The sequence below is a fragment of the Vipera berus genome, assembly GCF_964194415.1.
Source record: "Vipera berus genome assembly, chromosome: 3".
Taxonomy (NCBI): Eukaryota; Metazoa; Chordata; class Lepidosauria; order Squamata; family Viperidae; genus Vipera; species Vipera berus.
Window position 1 is genome coordinate 96,075,521 of NC_138204.1, and position 18,535 is coordinate 96,094,055.

General features: G+C 41.8%; 1 protein-coding gene across 1 annotated transcript in view; it reads left to right on the forward strand.

Moving 5' to 3' along the window:
• Positions 1 to 578: 578 nt before the first annotated feature.
• The window catches only part of ASPM (assembly factor for spindle microtubules), a gene marked incomplete at its 5' end in the record, with an annotated part of 45,201 nt that continues 27,244 nt past the window's right edge, over positions 579 to 18,535 (forward strand). Inside the window, 2 exons of the mRNA XM_081325327.1 lie at positions 579 to 875; positions 18,179 to 18,322. Coding sequence (XP_081181453.1) covers positions 579 to 875; positions 18,179 to 18,322 — 441 coding nt within the window. The remainder of the gene's footprint in view (positions 876 to 18,178; positions 18,323 to 18,535) is intronic.

The following is an 18,535-nucleotide window of genomic DNA, read 5'->3' on the forward strand; positions in this document are numbered from 1 at the left end:
TATTTACGAACAACTAAAATTTTGGGAGGCTTTCAAGAAAAGATCTTTTCCAGATGGCATTGGTGGCTCTTCGCTGGCAATTTACAGACTAGAGAAAAACCTCTCCGAACTTAAAATGTCTTGATTATGCTGCAGCGGAGCACCGAACCGAACCTCTAGCGGAGTAGAAGGCGGACTTGAAGGGAATAAACAACCGAAAGAAAACGATTCGTTTTCTCGAGAGGGAGTTTTAAACTGATCGCTCGCTTTGTTAATTGGTGCGCAACCTGAAGAGTTCAACGGCATAGCCTTGAAACCAGGGTTAAAAAAACCCCAAAAAATCAAAACCAAGCGGCTCAAGCGATTGGTCGAATCTTTCTTCAGAGCCGCTTGGCGATTGGAGGAAAAAATCCTATGCGCGAACTGGCTGCGTTCTGTAAACCCCCCCTTTGATTGGTGGAGGCTGCGAGGTTTGAATTCTCGAGCGGCGGTTACGAGTCCGATTTTCGGAAGGAATTTTGGTATTGCTCGCGGATGGGTGAACGTGTTTCTCTTGTTAACAGAAGAGGTAGATGAAGATCGTTTTCCCGTAGGCCGCTATGGCGGAAAGAAGGCAGGGCACGGGACCAGCCGGGCTTCAGGAACCGTGTTCTTCGGAGCGGAGCAGTCGCTGGGCTGCCTCACCAGGCTGCGAGGATGGAAACGACGCCGTGCTGTCACTCAGCCACTTCTCCCGGCCGCCCTTCCTCAGTTTCGGCTCGGTCCGCGTCGGTACTTCGTGCGTTCGCCGTCTGGCCGTGGAGAACCCCAACGCGGAGCCTATCCACGGGGCCGTCTACCGCCCGCCGCCCGCCTCCAAAGGCTTCACGGTGGAGCAGGACAGTTTCCTCCTTCAGGTGCTTTAGCAGGGGAGGCGAGGCGATGCTGGTCTGGGAGGGGCGGCTCTAAGGTGGCCGGCAACGTCAAAGGCTAGCGTTGAGGTTTAAGTCGGATGCGGACGGATGTTAATGTTCATGTAGCATCGGTAGTCTAAAAGATTGGTCGATGTGAAGAAACGGTTAAATGGCAATGGTAAATGTAGCAATATACTACGATATTTGTAGGTTTTGCTCACTGACTTTCAATTGATTAGGGAATCTTCAAATTTACGGATAACGTCTGCTGATGCTGTCCGAAAAATCCTACTTATTTTTAAAGGATGTTGTAAGTTAACTTCTTGTTCACAGTTTCAAAGCAAGTGGGAACCTTGGGGTATATTAATGGTTAATAAATGTATAGCCTCCCCAAATGAGGCTGTTTCTACGAGCATGGTTTTTGGTAGGATATAAACGTAACGAGCACTTCTTTTTTTATTAAAACGTTTTATAAAAATTACAATATAAACCCCAAAACCAACCCCCCCTAACCCCCCCTCCCTCCCCCACTTCCCAGAGCTGAGTACAGGGTTACAAATATAATGCTCATAATCTAATATTAACGTTCGCAGTCGGTGTTGACAGGAGGGCAGAGGTCGGCCTCCAGGCGTCTCGTTTGTGGAGTTCCTCAGGGGTCGGTCCTCTCGCCTCTCCTGTTCAACATCTATATGAAGCCGCTAGGTGAGATCATTTGTGGTTTTGGAGTGGGGTATCATCAGTACGCCGATGATACCCAGCTTTTCATCTCCACCCCAAACCACCGCAGTGATGCCCTCGATGTGATGTCCTGTTGCTTAGAGGCGGTTCGGGTCTGGATGGGGAGGAACAGGTTTCGGCTCAATCCTGACAAGACCGAGTGGTTGTATGTTTTGGCATCTCGGGAAATTCAGTTTATTCCATCTTTAACCATGGGGGGTGAGGTGTTATCCCCCCCCCGTAGATAGGGCTCGCAACTTGGGAGTCCTCTTGGATTCACAGCTCAGTTTGGAAGATCATGTAGGAGCTCTGACCAGGGGGGCTTTTGCCCAGGTTTGCCTGGTGTGCCAGTTGTGACCCTATCTGGACCGGGATGCCTTGTGTACAGTTACTCATGCACTCGTGACCTCTCGTATAGACTACTGCAATGCTCTGTACATGGGGCTGTCCTTGAGGACCACTCGGAGGTTCCAACTGGTGCAGAATGTGGCCGCGCGAGTTGTGATGGGGGTCTCCCGGTACTCCAATGTAACACCTCTTTTCCGCGAGCTGCATTGGCTTCCAGTTGCCTGCCGTGTGAGATTCAAGGTGCTGGTGATTACCTATAAAGCCCTAAATGGCATGGGTCCGGACTACTTACAGGATCACCTGCTGGTCTTCCCTTCGTCCTGTGTGCTCCCACAGAGAGGGCCTCCTCAGGGTGCCATCGGCCAGAGAGTGTTGGCTTGTGGCCCCCAGGGGGAGAGCATTTTCTGTGGGCGCGCCAGCCCTTTGGAATCAATTACCGGTTGACCTTTGGATGGTTCCCGACCTTCGCTCTTTCCGCCGGGATCTGAAAACCTATTTATTTGAACAGGCTGGCCTGGTTTAAGGGTTTGGGGTATTTTAATTATTTATTATTAGGGCTTAATTTAATCTCATTTTAACTTTTGTATGTAAAGTTTTTATTGCCCTGTACACCGCCCTGACTCATGCGGGAGAAGGGCAGTATAGAAATTCAATTAATAAATAAATAAATTAACCAACTATATAAATAACCAAGTCAATAATGCACTTTAACTCCCCTTTAACATAAACAAATTAAAAGTAAACATAATAATAATAAAAACATAAATTAATATCCTAATTATTAAACAATACAATATCCAAGTTGTTAAACAATACTAATACTAAAAATAATATCATATAATTAAAACTAATAAAAATTCCACTGTAATAAACTATTATTAATAATAATACTTTAAAATTTACTCATAGGCTAAATGGAACTTTTTAGTCCCATATTTATTCTGAATATAATCTATCCATCTTCTCCAGACCAAAATGTATCTTTCTTGTGAATGATCCTTCAAATAAGCAGAAATCTTAGCCATTTCTGCTAAATTTGACACTTTAAGCGTCCATTCTTCTATAGTAGGGAAGCAATCCTTCCAATATTGCCCTACCAATAACCTTGCAGCTGTTAGCAAATTCAACATCAAGTTAATTTCTTTAGTATCACAATCTGTAATAACACCCAATAAAAATACTTGTGGAGTAAACTTTATCTTTCTCTTGAAAATCTTTTGAATGATCCACCAAATCTTAATCCAAAAAGCTTTTATATTTCTACAAGTCCACCAGATATGAAAATAAGTAGCAGCCAAACTGCCACATCTCAAACATTTGGGCTGTAAATTAGGATACATACAAGATAACTTTTTAGGATCCAGATGCCATCTATAAAACATTTTATAAAAATTTTCTCTTAAATTTTGGGCCTGGGTAAATTTTACATTTCTGACCCAAATTACCTCCCTTATATCCAATGGAATCGGTTCTTGAATATTTTGGGCCCACTTTACCATACAATCTTTAACTAATTCCATTTCCGAATCCAATTCTAGTAAAGCATTATAAATTCTCTTTATATGCGCTCGATTTTGATCTTTAATCTGTTTTACCAAATTCTCATCCATTAATGTAATACCAACCTTTTGATCTAACTTCCACCTAGCTAACAATTGAGTATACTGAAACCAAGACTGTACAATATTTTCTTGCTTTAACTCAGCTAATGATTTTAATTGGCAATCATTTCCTACCAATCTAAGTAATTCCTTATAAGAAATCCTATCCAAATTCACACCCATAGATACACCCTCTATCGCGTGTCCAGGAATCCCCCAAATTGGTATTTTATAATTTAACTTATAATAATACTTTTTCCAGACACGCAATAAAGCACTTCTTAAAATATGAGCTTTAAAAGCCTTGTCAACTTTTTTTATCATAAATTAAGTATGCATACCACCCATATAATAAGTCCCATCCCTCAAGATGAAGTATACTTTTACTTGTTAAATTAAGCCAATCACTTGTTGTTGTTAGTTGCGAAGTCGTGTCCGACCCATCGCGACCCTATGGACAACGTTCCTCCAGGCCTTCCTGTCCTCTACCATCTTCTGGAGTCCATTTAAGCTCACGCCTACTGCTTCAGTGACTCCATCCAGCCACCTCATTCTCTGTCGTCCCCTTCTATTGCCCTCAATCTTTCCCAGCATTAGGCTCTTCTCCAGTGAGTCCTTCCTTCTCTTTAGATGGCCAAAGTATTTGAGTTTTAGCTTCAGGATCTGGCCTTCTAAAGAGCAGTCAGGGTTGATCTCCTCTAGGACTGACCGGTTTGATCGCCTTGCAGTCCAAGGGACTTGCAGGAGTCTTCTCCAGCACGATAGTTCAAAGGCTTCAATTCTTTGGCGCTCAGCCTTTCTTATGGTCCAGCTTTCACTGCCATACATTGCAACTGGGAAGACCGTAGCCTTGACTATACGCACTTTTGTTGACAGGGTGATGTCTCTGCTTTTTAGTGTGCTGTCTAGATTTGCCATGGCTTTCCTTCCCAGGAGCAAGCATCTTTTAATTTCTTGGCTACAGTCCCCATCTGCAGTGATCTTGGAGCCCAGGAAAATAAAATCTGTCACTACCTCCATTTCTTCCCCATCTATTTGCCAGGAATTGAGAGGGCCAGATGCCATGATCTTGGTTTTCTTAATGTTAAGTTTCAACCCAAATTTTGCACTCTCCTTCTTCACCCGCAACAAGAGGCTCTTTAGTTCTTCTTCACTTTCTGCCATTAGAGTGGTATCATCTGCGTATCTTAGGTTGTTGATATTTCTTCCGGCAATCTTAATTCCAACTTTTGATTCATCTAGCCCTGCCTTTCTCATGATGTGCTCTGCATATAAGTTAAATAGGCAGGGCGACAGTATACAGCCTTGCCAGACTCCTTTCCCAATTTTGAACCAATCAGTGCTTCTGTGTCCAGTTCTCACTGTTGCTTCTTGACCCGCATATAGGTTTCTCAAGAGACAAATAAGATGGTCTGGTACTCCCATCTCTTTAAGAACTTGCCACAGTTTGTTATGATCCACACAATCAAAGGCTTTAGCATAGTCAATGAAGCAGAAGTAGATGTTTTTCTGGAACTCCCTAGCTTTCTCCATGATCCAGCGTATGTTGGCAATTTGATCTCTAGTTCCTCTGCCTCTTCGAAATCCTGCCTGTACTTCTGGTAGTTCTCGATCCACATACTGCTGAAGTGTAGCTTGTAGGATTTTAAGCATGACTTTACTAGCATGAGAAATGAGTGCAATGGTGCGATAGTTTGAACATTCTTTGGCACTGCCTTTCTTTGGAATTGGAATGTAAACTGATCTTTTCCAATCCTGTGGCCACTGTTGAGTTTTCCAAATTTGCTGGCAAATTGAGTGTAGCACTTTTACTGCACTGTCTTTTAAGATTTTGAATAGCTCAGCTGGAATACTGTCACCTCCACTAGCTTTGTTGTTGCTCAGCTTTTCTAAGGCCCACTTCACTTCACATTCTAGGATGTCTGGCTCGAGGTCAGTGACCACCTCATTGTGATTATCAGGGACATTAAGCTCATTCTTGTATAGTTCTTCTGTGTAATTTTGCCACCTCTTCTTAATCTCTTCCGCCTCTGTTAGGTCCCTGCCATTTTGGTCCTTTATCATGCCCATTTTTGCATTAAACGTTCCCTTCATCTCTCCAATTTTGTTGAAAAGATCTCCGGTCCTCCCTATTCTATTGTTTTCTTCTATTTCTTTGCACTGTTCATTTAAGAAGGCATTCTTATCTCTTCTAGCTATTCTCTGGAATTCTGCATTCAATTGGGCATATCTATGTTTTTCTCCCTTGCCCTTCGCTTCCCTCCTTTCCTTAGCTATTTGCAAAGCTTCCTCAGACAGCCATTTTGCTTTCTTGCATTTCTTTTTCTTTGGGATGGTTTTGGTTGCTACCTGTTGTACAATGTCGCGAACCTCTGTCCATAGTTCTTCAGGCACTCTGTCTATCAGATCTAATTCCTTAAATCTATTTGTCACCTCTACTGTATATTCAACAGGGATATGATTTAATTCATACCTGAGTGGCCTAGTGCTTTTCCCTACTTTCTTCAGTTTAAGCTTTAACTTTGCAAGGAGAAGCTCATGGTCTGAGCCACAGTCAGCTCCTGGTCTTGTTTTTACTGACTGTATAGAGCTTCTCCATCTTTGGCTGCAGAGCATATAGTCAATCTGATTTCTGTGATGACCGTCTGGTGATGTCCATGTGTAGAGCCGTCTCTTGGGTTGTTGGAAAAGAGTGTTTGCTATGACCATAGTATTCTCTTGACAAAATTCTATCAGCCTGTGCCCTGCTTCATTTTGTACTCCAAGGCCAAACTTGCCTGTTATTCCGGTTATCTTTTGGCTTCCTACTTTAGCATTCCAATCCCCCATGATGATAAGGATATCATTTTTTGGTGTTAGTTCTATAAGGTGCTGTAGGGCTTCATAGAACCGGTCAATTTCATCCTCTTCAGCACTGGTGGTTGGGGCATAGACTTGGACTACTGTGATATTGAATGGTTTGCCTTGGATTCGAACTGAGATCATTCTGTCATTTTGAGGATTGTATCCCAGTATTGCTTTTCCTACTCTTTTATTGACTATGAAGGCTACTCCATTTCTTCTGAGGGATTCTTGCCCGCAGTAGTATACCTGATGGTCATCTGAATTAAGTTCACCCATTCCTGTCCATTTTAGTTCGCTGCTACCTAAGATGTCGATGTTCAGTCTTGTCATCTCTTGTTTGACCACGTCCAGCTTTCCTTGATTCATGGATCTTACATTCCAGGTTCCTATGGAGAAAAAATCTTTACAGCATCGGACTTTCCTTTCACCACCAGACACATCCACAGCTGAGCGTCCTTTCAGCTTTGGCCCAGTCGCTTCATTCTTTCTGGCGCTACTAGTACTAGCCCTCTGCTCTTCCCCAGCACGGCATAGCTCATAGCTTCATTGAATTACGCAAGCCCCTTCGCCACGACAAGGCAGTAATCCATGAAGGGGAAATTTATTAATACCCTTCTGCCATTCATCCAAATTGGCATCTTTTTTCAAAATAGGTATCATTTGAAACAAGAAGAGAAACTTTGGTAGAACTTTCATTTTAACAGGTGCAATTTTCCTCAACAAAGATAATTGTAATTTTTTCCAATTGTTTAAGTCTTTTTGTACTTTTAACCATAATGTCTCATAATTATTCTTATACAATTTTACATTAGAAGCTGTAATATATACTCCCAGATATTTAACCTTTCTCACTATTTCAAAACCTGTCGATTTAACTAACATTTCCTTTTCCTTCATGGTCATGTTTTTAGATAATATTTTAGTCTTATTATTATTTACCATATTTTTGGACCATAAGACGCACATGACCATAAGACGCACCCAGGTTTTAGAGCAGGAAAACAAGAAAAAAAAATTCTGAACCAAATAGTACCAGTATACTAAAACAGGGCTTTTCAACCTTTTCATCCATTGTAACACTTTTAGGACAAGGCAATGTCCGAGTACCACCAAAAGCCCAGCAAGGTGTCAAAAACTTGACACCCCCCACCAAAAAAAAAAGGAAAAAAAATGATAAAAGTACAGGTAGTCCTCGACTTACAACGATTTACTTAGTGACCGTTCAAAGTTACGATGGCACTAAAAAAAGCGACTTATGACCATTTTTCACACTTATGACCATTGCAGCATCCCCAGGGTCATGTGATTTACATTCGGATGCTTGGCAATTGATTAATATTTATGATGGTCACATTGTTCCAGGGTCATGTGATCGCCTTTTGCAACCTTCTGACAAGCAAAGTTAGTGGGGAAACCAGATTCACTTAACAATCATGTTACTACCGTAATTTAATTTCTCTCTCCTCTTTCTTTCTCTCTCCCTTTTTCTCCCTCTCCTTCTTTCTCTATTTTTCTCTTTCCCTCTATTTCCCTCCCTTTCTTTCTCCTTCTTTCTCTTCCTCTTTTTCTCCCTCTCTATTTTTCCCTTTCCCTCTCTCCCTCTTTCCCTCTCTCTTTTCCTCTCCCTCTCTCCCTCTCCCTCTATTTCTCTCCCTTTCTCCTATCTCTCTCCCTCTTTCTCTCCCTCCCTATCTTTCTCCTCTCTCTCCCTCTTTTTCTCCCTCTATTTCTTTTTTCCTTCTCTCCCTATCTTTCTCTCTCTCTCTCTTTCTCTCTCTATTTTTCTCTCCCATTGTCCCTTCCTTCTTTCCTTCCTTCCTTCCTTCTCTCCCTCTTTGTCTTTCCCTCTGTGTTAGAGCAGTACCCATGAAGGCGGCCCTGCAGCCCGGCTTTCTCTTGCAGAAAGCAAGCTGAAACGGAGCGAGGGAGATTGCCAGGAACGCGATCTCGCGCGGTTTCAGTTTCCCTTGCTACAAGAGAAAGCAGGCTGAAACAGAGCGAGCTAGATTGCAGCAGTGCAAGATCACATTCCTGGCAATCTCCCTCGCTCCGTTTCAGCCTGCTTTCTCTTGTAGCAAGGGAAGCTGAAACCAAGCGAGGAAGATTGCAGGAGTGCGAGATCGGCGTTTCTCAGCACATGCTGATTTGTGCTCCTGGCAATCTCCCTTGCTTTCCACTTGCGGAGGTTGGGGCTGGCCATACGGATCACCTTCGGACCATAAGACACACCCTTATTTTCTCCCTCACTTTTGGGGGGGAAAAGTGTGTCTTATGTTCTGAAAAATACGGTACCTTAAAACCAGAAACTTTCCCATACTGAATTATAACTTCCATCAAGTCTATAACCAATTGTTATAAAACTTTTTTTGCTGTTGATTAGGGGCATATAATCCAATAATAAGAACTTTCTTGCCTTGTAGCACTAGTTCAATAATAACATATCTTCCTTGTATATCAGATTCAATTAATCTAGCCGATAAATCTCTTCTTACATAAATAACCACTCCCCCCTTTTTATCTGGGGCAGAAGCTATAAAATGTGATCCCAACTGAGAACTAATCAAGTACTTTTGATCTTTTGCAGCAATATGAGTCTCCTGTAAGCAAACAATGTCATTTTTATGTTGTTTCAAGTAGTGAAATACTTTCTTTTCTGTGGTGAATTCAGGCCATTAACATTCCATGTTAGAAGCTTTGCCATCCTTAGTGGCCTGGAGCCTCTGGAACACTACTTGAAGATCAGCCGTTGATCTCTTCGGTCGTGCCCCTCCCACAGGCTCTGTAGTAATCGGGCCTTGTATTATTGGTCCAGAATTAGCCTTCTGCTTCTGCTCCTTTTCTTTACGTCTATACGCAGCACGAGTCATCCTCTGTTCCTTTGGATCATCCTTTACCTCCAAACTCTGTTCAATAGGCTCAGCCTGCGGTAAATCTCCTACAACCAGTGACATTGTGCCTTCAACTGGTTGTTTATCTTCCAGCCTTTCTTCTATTCTCTTAGGTCATGGAGATGGTGGTGAACCTGCTTTCAGGACATAAGTATAAAAATCTTTTGCCTTTGAAATTGTATTAAGTCTATATCGCGTCCCTGCATAATTCACCACTATTCCAATAGGTATCTCCCATCTGAACTGGACCTGTTGGTTTTTGAGCTCCTCAGACAGAAAGGTGAAATCTTTTTCTAAGAATTTTTGGAGGTATTTCTTTTAAGATTATAATATTTTGATCTGCAATTTGAAATCTGTTTGTAAAAAGCCTGAATAATTGCATTTCGAAGTGATCTAGAAAAATAAATAACCACATCTCTGGGTAAATTTTTCTGCCTCACAATCCATGAATTGACTAAATATTTTATCCATCTCTCTTGATAATTCCTCAGGTTCACATCCCAGAATAGGAGCTATAGCTTTTGCCACCTCCTCTTTCAGATCTTCTCGCGGGTCCTCCTTTAATCCTCTTATTCGCAATGCAAATTCCATATCTCTATGAGATGGTAACTTCAACCTCTGTTATATCAATCTTGTTTTCAACTTTGACAACTCTGCTTTCTAGATTTTCAGTATTTTCCACAACTTCATCCACCTGGTCATCCAAGCGTTCAATATGTGTAGCTAACCCTTGAAGTGCAAACAATATGTCTTCCCTCATCTCTCTATTTTTATTCTCAAGAAGGTCAGCCATCTCCTTCATTTTACTGTCAAGGAGATCAGCCATCTCCTCTATTTCTTGTGTTGCTTGCTTTAAAGCATCTTGAATATCTTTAAGCGTAAATGCAAGCGGTGGGGGAGAAGGTGGGGGGGATTTAGGCTTAGGTTGCACTGCAGGCTGTGCTACAGAAGAGATTGTACTTTTAGAAACAGCAGAAATTCCCAAACGCTTTGAAGCCATTTTCCTGCTTATATAAATCTCCCCAAGTTAAAGTTTCCAGCACTTGCAATTTTAACTTCTCCTGGTCAGCTCTGTCTGCTTTTAAATTACTCACAAGTCCCTTTAAAATGCAGATGTGGATGCGGCATCTTGCTTTGCTCCTAAAGCTCAGAGCAAAGGCGTCCTGGAGTGCGGAGGAAGCCGCGGGCTCTCACCCTTTTACCCCCAAATAAATAAGGGGGTCAAGGGGAGCTCTACCGCTACCCGAGGAAAACTCTCCTCCCCCTCTTCTCCCGAGGGGGAGGTTTTCAAGCCGCGGGACAGCTGATTTTCGCTGTCTCCGCACGCTTTTCACACAGTCGCAGGGCTGGCAGCCAGAAGAAAGCCACCATCAGCGCAGCATCACTACTGGAAGCATGAAACGAGCACTTCTTATATTAGAACTTGCTAAAAGAATTTTCCGGAACCCTTTTCCGAGCCAGGATAAAAATAAGACGCAAGGGAAGCTTCTAGTGGAATGGAGGTGATCCATTTATTCCCCAAAGCTAAGATGCTTGCTTTTGAGGGTAGTGTTGGGAGGAATTCTCCCGTTCAGGCTCTTCCAGCCGGGATTCTCACAAGTAGCGCAGAGGAGAACAAATAGAACGTGAAGCCAGCTACTGGAAAGAGGTTTAATCACGGAGATTAAAGTTGAGTGACAGTTCAACACTGTCTGCTAGACAGAATGGTCCTCAAACATGAGTTTTTATACGTTTTCATGGTTTCCAAAATTGTCATTTCTGATTGGTGAGTTTAAATTTGTCTGGTTTTCTGATTTGTTTGTTGTTAGACATTGTTGGGTTAGTTTCTTTCTCAATTCTGTCTAAAAGGTGTTAACTTTTGCTCCAGGAGGAATCCGGTGTTAATTATTTTATTGTTGTGTACCTTTTGGTCTTTCTATTCTAATTCTGTCAAATCTAATTGCTGTTAGCCAGTTTGTATTCCTTGTACCAATGTGTGTTAAGTGTTTATTTAGCCTCAAGCTGCTGCTGAGTCAGACTAGTTTGTAGTGGGTTCTTCCTGTATTTGTCAGGGTATTTTTTTCTTTGGGATGAGGAGGGGGCGCCCTGCTCTTATCAGTAGGCTGCAGAGAAAATGGGTTCTTTGTTTTATAGGGGGACTGGTCTTTGGTATGGACTTAAGGGGTCGAGGGTATCTACGCGCTGGTGTTAGTGCTTAATTCTATCAAAATGTCAGTCTTAATTGTCCTCCCTGGTGCCTATGGGCTTGCCTTTTATTGTGTCTAGACCAGGGGTCGGCAACTCAAAGAGCCACTTGGACCCATTTCCCAGAGAAAAACATGGAGCCGCAAAACCTGCACGTGCGCAAGTGGGGGGAGCTTGATTGAAGAGTTTAATTAAAAAGAAATAGAGGCTGCTGTGCATGAGTTCTCTCTCTCTCTCTCTCCGATCTTCTGCTCACCTGGCAAGCTGGCTTCACGCTGTTCTCCGATAAGCTGACACACATTCTTATTGGGCTGGCTCTCCTGCCCTTGAGAGCTGCTGCTTCCTGTGGTGAGACAGCAAAGGCAAGAGCCCAGCCCAAAAAACTTGTCAGCGAACAGTGTGAGGCCACTCTTTTTTACACAAACACAGAGAGAGAGAGAGAGAGAGAGAGAGAGAAGGGAAGCGCAAGTGCCTCTCTGTCTCTGTCTCTCTCTTTGCAAATGGCAGAGGATGACTGGGAGCCACAAGAGAAGGCTAAAAGAGCCACATGCAGCTTCAGAGCCGCAGGTTGCTGACCCGTGATCTAGACAGCCTATTTGTGGGTATGGGGAAATAGGTTTACTCTTATCCAGGTACTTGGTTTTGCTATTGTCAGTTGACAGCAGAGATGCAATTTACCAATCTATTGCTACAATGTATTTCCCATAGTTTCCAGTCTCAGTGAATCATGGATTTGTATTAATAACTAAGAGACAGCTGGGACAGTGAGTGAAAGAAACTCTATTTGGTGTAAAGAATATTCTATGATTATTATTATTAAAATACTTTCCTCAGACTAAAGGTTAACATGAACATGATAATATATTAAAAACCCCATGTCTATTTGTTTAGTGTCAATTCATACCTGCTATTCAATTTGGTGAAGGGTGTGCCTTCAAATCAATATTGATTCCTGGCGACTATTTGGACAACAATGCATATAGTTTTCTTGGTAAGATTTTGGAGGTTTACCATTGCCTTTTCCTAATATTAGACACAAAAATAGACACAAATTGAAATCCACTCTGAGTTACAAATAGAAAATAAATTTATTAAACTTCACAACAAAGTCTAAAAAGTAATGGTCTGCAAAGCGTGGTGGATTCAGGAAGGCAAACAATGCAATGTAGCCAAGCACTGAACCACACGCCAAATTCCAAAATCACATATTATACATCCTATTGCAACACCCCATTCCCTCCCCCATGGCCCCATTGGCTTAGCTTTTGGAGGTTACAATCTATCAGAAGCGCCTAAACAGAATACATTATCTCTGTCCCTGTTTGCTTACATTATACTAATAAGATCCCTCCCCTACTATCCTGTTTACTCAGACCATATGTTGTTGTTAGCTGCGAAGTCGTGTCCGACCCATCGCAATCCCATGGACAACGTTCCTCCAGGCATTCCTGTCCTCTACCTTTTTCTGGAGTCCATTTAAGCTCACACCTACTGCTTCAGTGACTCCATCCAGCCACCTCATTCTCTGTCGTCCCCTTCTCTTGCCCTCAATCTTTCCCAGCATTAGGCACTTCTCCAGTGAGTTCTTCCTTCTCATTAGGTGGCCAAAGTATTTGAGTTTCAACTTCAGGATCTGGCCTTCTAAAGAGCAGGCAGGGTTGACCTCCTCTAGGACTGACCAGTTTGATCGCCTTGCAGTCCAAGGGACTCGCAGGATTCTTCTCCAGCACCATAGTTCAAAGGTCTCAATTCTTTGGCACTCAGCCTTATGCTCCAACTGTCACTACCTCCATTTCTTCCCCATCTATTTGCCAGGAATTGAGAGAGCCAGATGCCATGATCTTGGTTTTCTTAATGTTAAGTTTCAAGCCAACTTTTGCATTCTCCTTCTTCACCCGCAACAAGAGGCTGTTTAGTTCTTCTTCACTTTCTGCCATTAGAGTGGTATCATCTGCATATCTTACTAATTTAAGACACCTAAATAATGGACTCTCTCAGGGCTCTGTACTGGCCCCATCTTTATTCAACTTATATATTTCCGATATACCACCTATGCTATCAACAAAGTTCTCTTATGCTGATGACCTGGTATTAGCATATAGCCATAAGGACATCGAAGTTACAGAAGGTGTACTTACAGCTGACCTTACAACTCTGAGCACATACTTTCACCAATGGAGGCTAATCCCAAGCGCAAGCAAAACAGTTACATCATGTTTCCACCTTAATAATAAATTGGCAAAAAGAGAACTCAATGTATACCTAAATAATAAATTGCTCTCATATGAGGCTACACCAAAATACCTGGGGGTTACCCTAGACAGGACTCTGTCTTTTAAAAAACATATTCAGAATTTGGCTGCCAAGATTAACAGCAGAAACAACATTTTGCAAAAACTATGCAGAACAACTTGGGGAGCTTCAGCTCCAATTCTTTGATGCGCAGCCCTTGGGCTTTGCTACTCTGTAGCGGAATACTGTGCACCTGTATGGATAAACAGCCCACATACAAGACTTGTCGATGTTCAACTTAACCATACGATGAGATTAATTACTGGGTGCATAAAATCTACACCTATTCACTGGCTACCAGTTCTTAGCCATATACTCCCCCCGCACTTACGACGACAAGAAGCTCTCATTCAGGAGTATAGTAAGATCCTGCTAAACTCCTCCCTACCCATTCATGGTTATACCTCTGTTCTCTTAAGATGTCGATTAAAGTCAAGAAATCCACCACTCCTCACAGTGCTTAAGCTGCTGGCCAAAAATCAGAGCACCACACAAAAGTGGATAGAAGCATGGAATAGCTGTAGCTCCCAAGATATTTTCGAGCATATTAATCCTAATAATATACCTCCAGGGTTCAATTTATCCCAACACATATGGGTGACATACAATAGAATTAGAACGACTCATGGGGTGTGTGCCGACTCTTTGTATAAATGGGGAAAGACATCTTCAGCGCAATGTGATTGCGGTGCTCCCCGACAGACTATCCAACATATAGTGAGGGAATGCACTAATAGAAAATACCCAGGAGATTTTAAGGACTTCCTCTGCGTAACAACGGTAGCTACGGACTGGATTTCCGAACTTGACATTAAACTCTGAAATGTTATTTCTGTTTTCCTCTTAGGTTTTATTACTGCTTCTTTTTAATTGTTTTAACTGTTTTAACTTGTAAATATGAAATGTTTTTAATATTGTGTGTGACCAGCCATACGCTAAATAATAATAAATAAATAAATGTGCATATCTTAGGTTGTTGATATTTCTCCCAGCAATCTTAATTTCAACTTTTGAAATTAAATAGGCAGGGCGACAGTATACAGCCTTGCCAGACTCCTTTCCCAATTTTGAACCAATCAGTGGTTCTGTGTCCAGTTCTCACTGTTGCTTCTTGACCCGCATATAGGTTTCTCAAGAGACAAATAAGATGGTCTGGTACTCCCATCTCTTTAAGAACTTGCCACAGTTTGTTGTGATCCACACAATCAAAGGCTTTAGCATAGTCAATGAAGCAGAAGTAAATGTTTTTCTGGAACTCCCTAGCATTCTCCATGATCCAGCGTATGTTGGCAATTTGATCTCTAGTTCCTCTGCCTCTTCGAAATCCTGCCTGTACTTCTGGTAGTTCTCAATCCACATACTGCTGGAGTCTAGCTTGTAGGATTTTAAGCATAACTTTACTAGCATGTGAAATGAGTGCAATGGTGCGATAGTTTGAACATTCTTTGGCACTGCCTTTCTTTGGAATTGGAATGTAAACTGATCTTTTCCAATCCTGTGGCCACCTTTGAGTTTTCCAAATTTGCTGGCAAATTGAGTGTAGCACTTTTACTGCATTGTCTTTTAAGATTTTGAATAGCTCAGCTGGAATACTGTCACCTCCACTAGCTTTGTTGTTGCTCAGCTTTTCTAAGGCCCACTTCACTTCACATTCCAAGTTGTCTGGCTCAAGGTCAGTGACCACCTCATTGTGGTTATCAGGGACGTTAAGCTCGTTCTTGTATAGTTCTTCTGTGTAATTTTGCTCCCTCTTCTTAATCTCTTCTGCCTCTGTTAGGTCCCTGCCATTTTGGTTCTTTATCATGCCCATTTTTGCATGAAATATTCCCTTCATCTCTCCAATTTTCTTGAAGAGATCTCTGGTCCTCCTTATTCTATTGTTTTCTTCTATTTCTTTGCACTGTTCATTTAAGAAGGCATTCTTATCTCTTCTAGCTATTCTCTGGAATTCTGCATTCAACTGGGCGTATCTTTCTTTTTCTCCCTTGCCTTTCGCTTCCCTCCTTTCCTCAGTTATTTGCAAAGCTTCCTCAGACAGCCATTTTGGTTTCTTGCATTTCTTTTTCTTTGGGATGGTTTTACTTGCTACCTCTTGTACAGTGTTGCGAACCTCGGTCCATAGTTCTTCAGGCACTCTTGTCTGTCAGATCTAATTCCTTAAATCTATTTGTCATCTCTACTGTATATTCAACAGGGATATGATTAGTTCATACCTGAGTGGCCTAGTGATTTTCCATACTTTCTTCAGTTTAAGCCTAAACTTTGCAACGAGAAGCTCATGGTCTGAGCCAGTCAGCTCCTGGTCTTGTTTTTATTGACTGTATAGAGCTTCTCCATCTTTGGCTGCAGAGCACATAGTCAGTCTGATTTCTGTGTTGACCATCTGGTGATATCCATGTGTACAGCCATCTCTTGGGTTGTTGGAAAAGAGTTTTTGCTATGACCATCGTATTCTCTTGACAAAATTCTATCAGCCTGTGCCCTGCTTTATTTTGTACTCCAAGGCCAAACTTGCCTGTTATTCCAGTTATCTTTTGGCTTCCTACTTTAGCATTCCAGTCCCCCATGATGATAAGGACATCATTTTTGGTGTTAGTTCTATAAGGTGCTGTAGGGCTTCATAGAACCGGTCATTTTTATCCTCTTCAGCACTGGTGGTTGGGGCATAGACTTGGACTACTGTGATATTGAATGGTTTGCCTTGGATTCGAACTGAGATCATTCTGTCTTTTGGGGGATTGTATCCCAGTATTGCTTTTCTTACTCTTTTATTGACTATGAAGGCTACTACTCCATTTCTTCTGAGGGATTCTTGCCCGCAGTAGTATACCTGATGGTCATCTGAATTCAATCCACCCATTCTTGTTCATTTTAGTTCGCTGATTCCTAAGATGTCGATGTTCAGTCTTGTCATCTCTTGTTTGACCACGTCCAACTTGCCTTGATTCATGGATCTTACATTCCAGGTTCCTATGGAGAAAAAAATCTTTACAGCATCGGACTTTCCTTTCACCACCAGGCACATCCACAGCTGAGCGTCCTTTCAGCTTTGCCCCAGTCACTTCATTCTTCCTGGTGCTACTAGTACTATCCCTCTGCTCTTCCCGAGTAGCATATTGGACACCTTCCAACCTGAGGGGCTCATCTTCCAGTGTCATATCGTTTTGCCTTTTGGTACTGTCCATAGAGTTTTCATGGCAAAGATACTGGAGTGGGTTGCCATTTTCTTCTCCAGTGGATCACGTTTTGTCAGAACTCTCTGCTATGACCTGTCCATCTTGGGTGGCCCTGCACGGCATAGCTCATAGCTTCATTGAATTACGCAAGCCCCTTTGCCACGACAAGGCAGTAATCCATGAAGGGGTCAGAACATATATGTACATGCTTATTAATTCTAAAGGAGAGATGTCTCCCATTTTCTACACCTGTCAGATTAAGTAGGGGTACCAGGCACCAGAAGGTACTTAAAAACAATTCCTAGATGGTGACTCAAAGTTGGCCCCGATTTTAACTTCTATTATCCCCCTCCCTCCACTTGAGGCTTGTATTTTTCCCCATATACTCAAAGCATCTACTCAGGCAATTGATTATAAAATAATAATTATAAAATATGATTACATGATAATACTAAAAGCATATATATTTTTATTTTTAAATTTTCTTGCTACTTCCAGTTATTTTCCACACTAGGTTGAATGAGAGTGATTGCTCCAAGGGACTCGCAGGAGTCTTCTCCAGCACCATAGTTCAAAGGCCTCAATTCTTTGGCACTCAGCCTTTCTTATGCTCCAACTTTCACAGCCATACATTTCAACTAGGAAGACTATAGCCTTGGCTATATGCACTTTTGTTGGCAGGGTGATATCTCTGCTTTTTAGTGTGCTGTCTAGATTTTCCATGGCTTTCCTCCCCAGGAGCAAGCGTCTTTTAATTTCTTGGCTGCAGTCCCCATCTGCGGTGATCTTGGAGCCCAGGAAAATAAAATTTGTCACTACCTCCATTTCTTCCCCATCTATTTGCCAGGAATTGAGAGGGCCAGATGCCATGATCTTGGTTTTCTTAATGTTAAGTTTCAAGCCAACTTTTGCACTCTCCTTCTTCACCCACAACAAGAGGCTCTTTAGTTCCTCTTCACTTTCTGCCATTATTTTAAAGAGCTATAATTTGACTTTATATTTTGGGCTACACTATGGAAATCATAGTTTTGCTATTGAAAGCTCCTAAGTTTCAAAGCAAATATGGAGATTGCAAACTATTACTAGTGATCCCTACTTACCTGGAGAATGATACAATTAAATAGACTCTTGGAATATAACTTTTAGCATTCAAAGAAGCTAGGTTCATACAAGATTTTTAACTGGATATATTCTTCATGTATTTGTCACAGTTATGATGCCATCTTACCGTTTCTTTTTTTTTCCTTTTTTTTCAGCCTGGAGAGACGATCTATATATTAATAACATGGACACCACTAGAATGCGGCAAAATTCGAGAGCTCATAACTTTCATTGTAAATGATGTTGTAAAACATCGAGCAATTTTGCTAGGGAATGCTGAGCAGCCTGTAAAGAAAAAAGTAGGGAGCTCTTTAAAATCTTTCTTGTTCTGCTTATTAATAAAGTCAATCTTTGGCATGCAGAAGATCTATCTATGTAATAAGCTTTTCTGCATAAATTGTTGGCATGTTTGAAAGTGAAAAACCACATATCAATGTAATTAAAGATGCAGAAATGTAATAGGCCTATGACCTTTATAATTATTTAAAGTCTCCATAGCACTTATATCTGTA